Here is a 9,699-nt window from a genome sequence, read left to right on the forward strand (position 1 = left end):
AGACGAAGTTCAAGCAGGTAAGATTTGAAGTGTCATACTATGACTGTGAGACGGCTCACTCATTGAACTACAGCTGGTGAAGACCACGAAGCCAACAGGAGACGGTGTCTGCCCTCCAGAGGTCACGCGTGCACATCGTATTGATCAACTTATCAACGAGCGTGCGGGCACGCGTGACCTGGACAACATCGATTTTGATGACATCGAAGACGACGACGGCAATCACTCTGTCGTCTCTGATCAGTTTCAGGATGAGTTAGACCATACTCCCCCCCCAATTCAGCACACCGCTCTTGCACGCTCCACTGCTCGCACCGAAGCCCCCATTCCGCATCGCAACGCTCAAGGAGCTGCCGCTACAGATCTCCTCACTCGCCTCTCTGGTGCTTTGGACCCAGCTGCCCAGCGCGACCGTGATGAAGATCGCGCTAATCGCAGCTTCGCTACTGTGCAGCTGCTGACCCAAAGCCAGCAGCTCCGAGACTCAAATGCCAATGTCGAAAACTTACAGGGACAGCTCTTTGGTTTGCGCAATCATTTGTATGACGCCGAACGCGAACGCGATCGTGCTCAGCTTCGCATCGAGATGATTGAGATGACTGGATCCACACACCGTCGGCATATCCGGATGCCCAAACGCAAGAACTTACAGCAGGAATGGTACCCTGAGGGTGGGGGATCCGTCAGGTGGATCACAGACGAGGGTGAAAGTACCACATCCGAGGTCCCCAAGCCTCCCAAGCCTCCCCGCCTTCGAAGAGTTGGGCCATCTGGACTGTCGCAAGTATTCTGATCGCCCATACTTTGAGGACTTGGCTGATGAACTGCCCAAGCCCATTCAAAAGGAAGGGTCGCAAGAGATTTGAAGGAAGGGTTGAAAGAGATTTGATTGTACAATACGATTTATGTAGTTTCCCAGTGTGTTTAGGGTACCAATGTACCATTTGAAAAATTGACTGTCCTCTCATCTGTCCTCTCGTCCCTCTCATATGAGACAGGCAGCACGCAGCAACACTAAATCAATTTTCGATCCTCGATATGAGACGGGGAACATACAGCAGTACTAGATCAATTTTCAATCCTCGATACGAGACAGGGAACATGCAGCAGTACTAGATCAATTTTTGATACTCAAAACGAGACGGGGAACATGCAGCAGTACTAGATCACTGTTCTATCCTATGTACGAGACAGGCAACATGCAGCAGTACTAGACAATCCTATCTACTGGTATTCCAAGGTGACATGGAAGCGCGAAACTCGATCTTTCTTCCTCTGGTCCGAAAATAGCATGTTCTCAAAGTCTCGCCACACATCCATATCATCCTCTGTAGCCTGCCAAAGCTTCGTGTACATGGTCCGTATCTGATTGATTCCAACGCGGATGGCACGGAGATTGTGCAGCCGAAGACATATTTCGATGAGATTGCTGCGAGCTTCTTCGTTAGCAATATTGAGTGGTAGACGTAACCTTCCAAAGGCGCCTTGAATGGCACACATACCCCATTCTGCTGTTTGACGGTAAGAAAGTAGTTCGTGGTTAAATGCCATTTGTTCCGCTATCTCAGCAACTGAGCCACGTAAAACCTGGCCATGTTTCAGAGGTGCACGAATGCGCCCATTAATGGAGGACGTTCCACGAGGGAAGGCGGTATCTGCGACAATGTAATAGTCGGGAGGCGTGTGGAGTTGAAGTTGAGTATAGATGCGGGATGCGAGGCGAGAATCATGCCAGCTACCAGGTGCATTGGTCCTGGCCGCAATCACGATGCCTTTGTGAATATAAAATTAAGTACAAACTATAGCAGAAGACGAGAAAACATACCTTCAGCTGAAAATGTTATGACGGAACTTATGAAGTGCTCAGAAAGCCACCCATTGTATGTAGCATTTTCGATCTCATCATCCTCGGAAGTTTGCACAGGCAATTTGAGCCCGTCGATGCTTCCGAAGGCGCCTTGCAGTCGTGGGTGACGTGCGATCACGAGCACACTACACCGTTCAAAATCGGGTCCCCATGGCCATTGAATTCGGGCATCAGTCATAGAACGGAGAGTTTGTAAGAGTATGGGCAGTCCAGATGTGAGATAGCGGGAAACAGTGGCGGGAACCAAAGCGAATATCTGTTGGAGGCTAGTCTCCTGCATGGTGGAGTTGAGATAGTGAAGTATGAGGCCCAGTACCCCACCAGCATTAAGTGAACGCCGATTCAGGCGAGCGATGCCGTGCAAATTGATGTCAGGACGTGTGACGGGCCTCTCGTACCATTGGCTGGCAAAGCCAGAAGTCAGAATGAATGCAAAAGTCGGGGCATCAATGCCCATGGTGGTAATAAAGGCACGATCATTCTGGCTTTCATACAGTAGTTGTTGCCATGGAGTATTGCAATGTGGATCAGGAAGTAGCTGAGCGCGACAAAGGTAAAGTCTTCTAGGGTTCCGTGTATTGATGCGATCGAGTCGAGCAAGCTCAGCGCTGGCAACGAGCATGGCTGCTAACATTGTGGCATCTTCTTCGTCATCGAGAAGTGCCATCTCTTCAGTGTCGTTCACCAGAGCGTACTGTAGCAGTACGTCTTCCATCGGAGTTCTGACCAAGAAAATACAGATTAGTTTATTCCATATAGGCTACGGTTTAGTATTCTATTCAGATTATCTTTTGCAAATATGTTTTAAAGTCCGTTTTAATCTATTCCTTATTATTTACCCTACGGATAGTCACCCAGTCTTTGTATATTGCTCTCCATTTGTTATTACAGTAATTACTAATTAGTCTGGTGTCCCAATGTTCACGCTTGCGCTTAGCGCTCAGATGGCCAGGCCTCAGGCCTTCGGGTTATTTCTACCTTATCATCTCACACTGGAAGTTGCTACCTCCTTCTGCTATCCTGCGCTTGTGGGCTATATCTAGTGGTCACCTTCAAAGCTCTCCCAGGCATATGTATAATGTGCTGCCCCCTCGTGCTGCACCCATTGCAACAGGCATTGAGCTAGTTTCATGATGCCTGCTTCGCCACCACTGAGAGTATGTGATTGATACTAACCCCATGCTAACGGTGAGTCTTTTATTGAATGGAAACTGTGCTAATGTCACTTTTTGCTTGCTTCTCACTCTTCCGAACATTCTGTCGTACCACTCTGCCCGTCTCCCACACCTACTTGTACATTCTCCCACCTTCCAGTTCTTGCCATCAGTGAACTGATGAATGTATGAGAATGACATATATATCAATACATAGTATATAATTACTAAAATCTGCATAAATCCGCTATCGATCATCACATCATCATTTTTGACTTTGTCTAGGAAAGAACAGTTCTGAATTTCATACTCCGAGCTAGTGATAGGTAAAAGACACCCACTCATCACTCAAGGTCAGATTCGACGGGAAAGTAGAGCAAAGCTAATGGTTCAACTAGACGGATTGCAAGCGCCATGTCAGAATTAAGTTTCGCGATGTCAAGTACGGCGTGAAAGTCAGGATCTTCCTGAGGACAGTAACGCTGTTCAACATGAGCAAGAACTAACTCCACGAATTAAGCTTGCCACATCAGCAGTAGGGCGCCCACTGTTAAATCCCAACATAGCTCTCTGGAAAGCCAAATTTCCCTCACTTCAACGAGAATTCTCCATGTGAGACTGAAGGCCAGTATCTTGCAGGCAACGATGATATATTCAGCCGCGCGCACGACTAGAAAATCATTCCGCGCTTCAACCTCAGAGGATATCTTTTTGATACATCTAATTATTGTCAGCTATATATGAATTGGGAAAGCGTGTGAAGAAGCTATACCTTTGCGCAGCAGCTGGGTTTTGTTTTAACAGGCAGGCGACAATCAATTTGTGTCATCCTTGCGTCTCAAGGCGGTGTTCTCTGAATCACTAATGGCTGGCAATGGTATACTACTTACGACTGCGTCCCAAGAAGTCAGAGTCATGCGCGAACCCTGCATCGTGGTAGCAATGTACCTTAACTTCAAATTCAGTAGCGGAGGTTATGTATCGACTTCGGTACCCAGCATCCTCGATGTACGGTTTTATGTGTGAAGTGGTCTGTCAATCAAATCCGTGACGCGAGTCAAAAAAGCGAATCTCCCATCATAATTATCCAGACAAAATGTTAAGATCGCCACTCACATAGGCACGATACCCCTGCACAATGCTGAAAACTTTACATTTATGTCCTGAGTGAACGTGTCAACACACTCTTCAACTGTTGGGAGGGCCGCAGAAGAAAATGCCTATCTGCGGTGTTTGATCTGATGCTTGGACATTCGCAATTCGTTCACGAGAGTACATTGTACGACCAAACATCGAATATACTACCTAAATGAAAGGCAAAATATATTGCAGACACTTTTCAAAACTGTAAAATCATATTATGCCTGAAGAAACGCACCAAAAAAATTGCTACTGTTCAACATCCTTCACTCACAAACCAGTTGGTGGATGCTAATATGAAAGGTGCATTTGAGAAGTGAAATAACTGTGAGAGGTGTTGGCATATCGATATATTCTGAGGTAGGACTTACGCGTTCTCCAATGATTGTCTGCTTTACATTGATTGGGAATCCGTGGGAAGAAGTGATACCTTGCCACACTAGCCAAGGTGTGTTCGCCCAGCGAGCAACAATCGACCTATGTCCTGCTTCAACTTCCCACACAATCTTCTGCGAGTTTCTAACGACTGACAGCTATTTAGTGACCTTGCATGCTTACACTATCTACCACAATTATGCTGCATTTCTCAGATTCAGCTTCCGAGAATACAAGCACGAAGATCCAAACCTGTAGCTTTACTTACCTTGTTCATAACATGTCCATAATGTGCGAATATTATCACAGGTACTGTCTCAGATGCTTTGCTTCCGAAGTTTCACATCGAAGAGATACGATTAAATCATCACATCATAATTGCAAGATACTATTGTAATTTAATAATACCGTATTATTGAATGTTGATATACCAAACAAAACGATCCAATGCTCAACAGGGTGGTACTAGTAGAAGCCGCCCTTGCACCAGAAATAAATTACTCAGAATCAAAGAGAGCATCGTCCAGTTGTGCTCTCTGTGTCGCGAGCATGTTGATGGACATCCTGGCCTTTGCACCATCACTGAGTTCTGCACGAAGACTTGTGCCGAAGACTTTCCTAAAAAACTGGAGATCAGTTGAGGACTGTTGAGTGTGTAAAGAATGCACCTCATCCACCATGACAAGAGTCGGTTAACCCTTTGCTGCGCTGCTCGACCGGGGGGCCGTTCGAAGAAGTCGACAATGTTTTGCCAAAATGGGATGTAGTCGAAGTCGCCATCAACCGAGCGCCACGAAGTCACAGAAGACAGGGCAAATCGCAACTTGTTAAATATCGTCACTCCGCAAGGAAATTAGAAACTATTACAACGTACCTGACATGCTACATATGCGATCGAGCGGGGTGTGACTGCGTGCATCTTGATTATTTGCGCCACGTGTGTCTTCACTTTCTTGCATGAATTAAAATCCTTCTTAGCGCGTCGATTGGCTTCAATCACATCGGCGGCATCGCCATCGGCGGCAACCTCCCTTGCAGAGGAGGGCGATGTAAATATTGCTTTGAAGGCCTACTAAAATTGAGATCTTTGTCGAGCGACTAGAGAATGACTCACCTGAAGTAAAAGGGTGCTTTTGAAGAGGCCCTGCTCTAGATTGTCCTGATCCGCTGTGTATTTTTCGTACAGAAACGCCGGCCAGGACATCTCCGTCACGACATAGCCGTTTGTGCGATCCCTGATTCCTGCTCTGACGCTAGTGTATAGTAGTTAGTGTCGCGCAAGATCTTGAATGAGATACTTTACTTACGTTGGGTTATTCCAGTCTAGCTCCGTCGGGCAGAGTAGTCTGCCACACACATCGTTGATGAATCCACGGCAATGTTTGTCCTCAGGGTCGACTGGGGCATCGGGCTTCAAGTCGCGATTAATCCAGTCAGCGACGAGATTCTTCAGCTTCGAGGTGTTGTCCCCTCGAGCAGCATCGGCTCCCTGCCTGAGCTTCATAATGAGTTATTAGAAGACAGATGGTTTGTACTGGTAAAAAGCACCTTTTTGAGCATATGCGAGTAATCGTCATATTCCAAGTCTGAAGCCCTTGAGTGAAACCACGGAAGGGTGTGATTGAGTGTGATAAAACCGGTTTGCAAACGATCTTGACTACAAACCAAATGATCAGCAATCACGAAGCATAGGAAAAAGAAAAACTTACTCGACAGTTGTACTTTCGTTCTCGCCGTCCAAATCGCACCGCCTGTCGTTCTCGCATATTAGGTCTTCGATGTTTTCAAATAAGGTAACGATGCGTCTGATGGCTCTTCCTTTCGACATGTAATAGTTTATCTCCCTGAAAATCATATTGAATCAACTGAACGAACTAGATGTAAATGACGCCGATACCTTTGTTTGACTGCATGCCCCGACTCTAGTATCTGTAGCTTTTCTTCTAAAGCAGCAATTTTCCGCTTCTGACGAGCACTCTCAGATGTAGCCACCGCAAGTGACTGTGACCCTTCCGGAGGGCAGGGAACGTTCTCCACCGGCGTCTGACTGGGAGACATGGACATCTATGGCGAAAAGTGAAAAAAGCGAAATTGAGCCTATGATAGAGGATGGGAGAGGAGGGACTTGCCAAGTTAAATAATCCTGCCCGCCATTTTATATGATGGCCGTCCAGAGTCAAGAAACACAGCTGCTTTGAGATGCATAGTATGCCGGGAAGGTGTCAAACAACATTTGAGTTAGTACTAAATTTCATAGGCCGGAAAGAGACATGTCAGCGCATTGACGTTAACAATGACCGCTGAAAATGGTTTAAGGCGCCATGCAAGGCAAGTACGACATGCTGAAATTAAATTACTACTCTTTTGAGCGATCGTCAATTTGACATAGTGCAAGAAACGTGTCATTCATCTGCCGTATTGAGTTGGTCCGAGCATAGCCGAGTATGGGACAACAAGCAGACGGAGTCGTTGATAACATATACGGGGGGTATAATTGAAAGTCTGAGAATGTATATTGCTGGATCGGTGACTTAGTCTGTACAACATGATAATGGGAGCGAGGATGCGCACGTAATTGGGACCTCTGCAGAACCTCCATTTTGAGCCTCGGTGTCAGACGGTCTTAATCCTGTTGGACGTTCACACTAAGTTCAAACTCGAGCGTTTACTAAATCGTATGCATCCGAGTCCGACCTGAACGTACATCAATTGGGCTGGAGCGGGATGGCTCTGACACCGCGCTGCTCCACCCTATAGCGAAACTCCTGCAAATTCAAGCGATTCAAACTAGTTATTTAAACACTTCGATATCTAGTATATCACTGGTACTTACATGCAACCTAAGGAGTGCCTTGGTAACGTTTATAGGGTTGCTTGCAGCACGTTTGGGTGTATATTCGGGGCACCAGCCAGACTGCTCACTGCCCCACAGACGTTGCAGGAAGTTCGATGCCGGCCTGCAGATTGATCGGAAATTTGATTCGCCTCGAGACCCCCTGAGATTGAGCATGATTACTGACCTTTAAAGAGTTTGTGCTGCGCCTCAGTCGAGTTTGCCGATAGCTTTCAAAGGTAATAATACCTGAAGAATGTTGTAGAATTCAGAATAATCAAATGCGGTACGAAATCCGAGTCAACATACCTTGGACAGCAACTATTGTCGAAACAACTATTGTCGAAACTATGGCATAGAAAGCATACATGACTGGAGTGATATCATGATGGATGAGAATCTTCCACGTGAGCACATCGCGACCGCCACCTTGACTATTAATACAGCCAGTGCTTCTGAAGGATGGTCTGAGCAATTCATCAAATGTGTAAGCGCGAATGCATACCTTCAGCTTTGTGACGTGAAATAATTGGTGGCAAGATAAACATAGATCTGTTGAGTGGGGCTCTTGTTAATGCCAATGACGTCCATATGATCAGGAGTACGAAAAGATAGATGAGTAAACCCCGGCTCACCATCTGGGCACGTGGGACCTTGTAGAGATCATAAGTCCGTGCACAATTTGGAATTCCCAGATCACAGATCAATTGATTGTACTTCAAAATGTCTGTCCGAAGCTTGCGTACCCAGGATTCAACTTTGAAGTGTGTGTAACCTTCCGAGAAGCGTCTGTTCAGTTTGACTACTTGTCCTAAAAGATTGCCCTGGTGTCTTGTGTAACCGGCGGACGACTTGGGTAGGCTGCCACATAGTGTTCAGGTCTCACTTGGGGCAAATGACTACAGAGACGGGCCATCAGCGTCGTAATCTTTAGAACGAGTGGTCATTGTTTTCACCGTCATAGGGTGAAGTCCGAGAACTTTGCTACGGCTCCATGCTTTTTGTTACCACCTTCTGTAAACATCTCAACAAGCTCAGTAGGCACATTAGAAAGCAGTTCCAAACTCTACAACAACGCGAGAGCGGAAGCGATGGGCATAGAAATATATAAACCGAGGTACAATCTTGACTTGCACACTCGGATCGTTGACCATAGTACCAACCGCGATGATGGAAACACCAGGTTTGAGAGGGAGTATATCTGTCATGTCGTGACTTCCACCTAATATTCCAACGATACAATGAAACACCGCAATAAAATAATGAGGAGTGGGCTTGCCTTCGGGGAACATGCCAATGCACTCTCTAGCTTCTGATATACTCCTGGTCGTCGAATGGCAGAAAATTGAATGATGAGCCCTTCGTCTTTTCTCAAACTTCGTCGATCTCCAAATTTCTTGTCGTGTAACTCCGTAGTTGAAACAAGCTCTCAGTCACAGTTGAGTCGCCTGGCTTTGAAATGATTTACATTTTCGGAACAAACTCAGTTTTGAACTTGGTGCCTTCCCTAAGTATTAGATACGGGCCATCCAGAGAGAGAGACACCAAGTCCGTTCCCGGTTTGGCTTCGTCTGCAGATTGAACAAAAATCAGTAGGGAACAAGAAAAATATGACGCAATGAACGTACTACTAGTACTGTCCATGAGGCGGGCAAAAGAACCCCTTACCTTCCGCTCCAAACTCTCAGCAGCAGTCAGAAAGACCCGATGAAACGCAAACGGAAGCGAGGATACCATCAGCTAAAGACCACCAGCAGGTCTTGACGCGAGGGGTGTTGGAAGTATAATCAGGGTCCAGCAGCCTTCACATGGACAAGTAGTGACTCAGCGCTCACTGCTGAATAAGCAATGTCCAGTTGTGGTATACCGCTCTCTCAGGCTAGATATATATATGGCCCAAGTACTAATAGGACAGCTCATTTTGTACGGACTTGACAAAACCAATTAGTTAAAATGAAAGGTCGTCAAACTCGTCACTATCACTGGCACCATCTTCAAGTTCATCTTCCGGCTCTTCGTCACTAAATGCAAGGTCATCCTCCTCGTCTTCATCGTCGAATTCCCCGGGACCCTCGTTATCACTGAGCTCCTCATGATCCGAATCATCGTCCACAACATCGTTAGTGTCAGCTGGTGCCCGCAAGCCAAAACAATCTCTAGTCATGCTCCGGATTATTACCGGATGTCCAACGCCGAAAGGGGTATATCGCATAAACATATCGCGATCAACAAATCTGACCCAAATGTCAAAGGTTTACCTGGCAAAGGAAGTCTTATGCGTACTCACATCCCCACATAATATTCTTCCCAATCGTCTAGCTACCCTTCAG

At 46.3% G+C, this 9,699-nt stretch overlaps 1 protein-coding gene across 1 annotated transcript; it reads right to left on the reverse strand.

Annotated features, from left to right (window-relative positions):
- Positions 1 to 5,033: 5,033 nt before the first annotated feature.
- F5891DRAFT_1197270 (uncharacterized protein) lies at positions 5,034 to 6,594 on the reverse strand (the record flags this gene model as incomplete). The annotated part of the gene is made up of 8 exons (XM_041368452.1): positions 5,034 to 5,154; positions 5,205 to 5,359; positions 5,411 to 5,605; positions 5,651 to 5,789; positions 5,844 to 6,025; positions 6,085 to 6,193; positions 6,246 to 6,380; positions 6,434 to 6,594. The coding sequence occupies 8 exons, from the start codon at positions 6,592 to 6,594 to the stop codon at positions 5,034 to 5,036; spliced, it is 1,197 nt and encodes a 398-aa protein (XP_041218376.1).
- Between the last annotated feature and the right edge of the window lie 3,105 nt (positions 6,595 to 9,699).

The sequence above is a fragment of the Suillus fuscotomentosus genome, assembly GCF_016647785.1.
Source record: "Suillus fuscotomentosus strain FC203 chromosome Unknown F5891scaffold_118, whole genome shotgun sequence".
In the NCBI taxonomy this organism is placed as follows: domain Eukaryota; kingdom Fungi; phylum Basidiomycota; class Agaricomycetes; order Boletales; family Suillaceae; genus Suillus; species Suillus fuscotomentosus.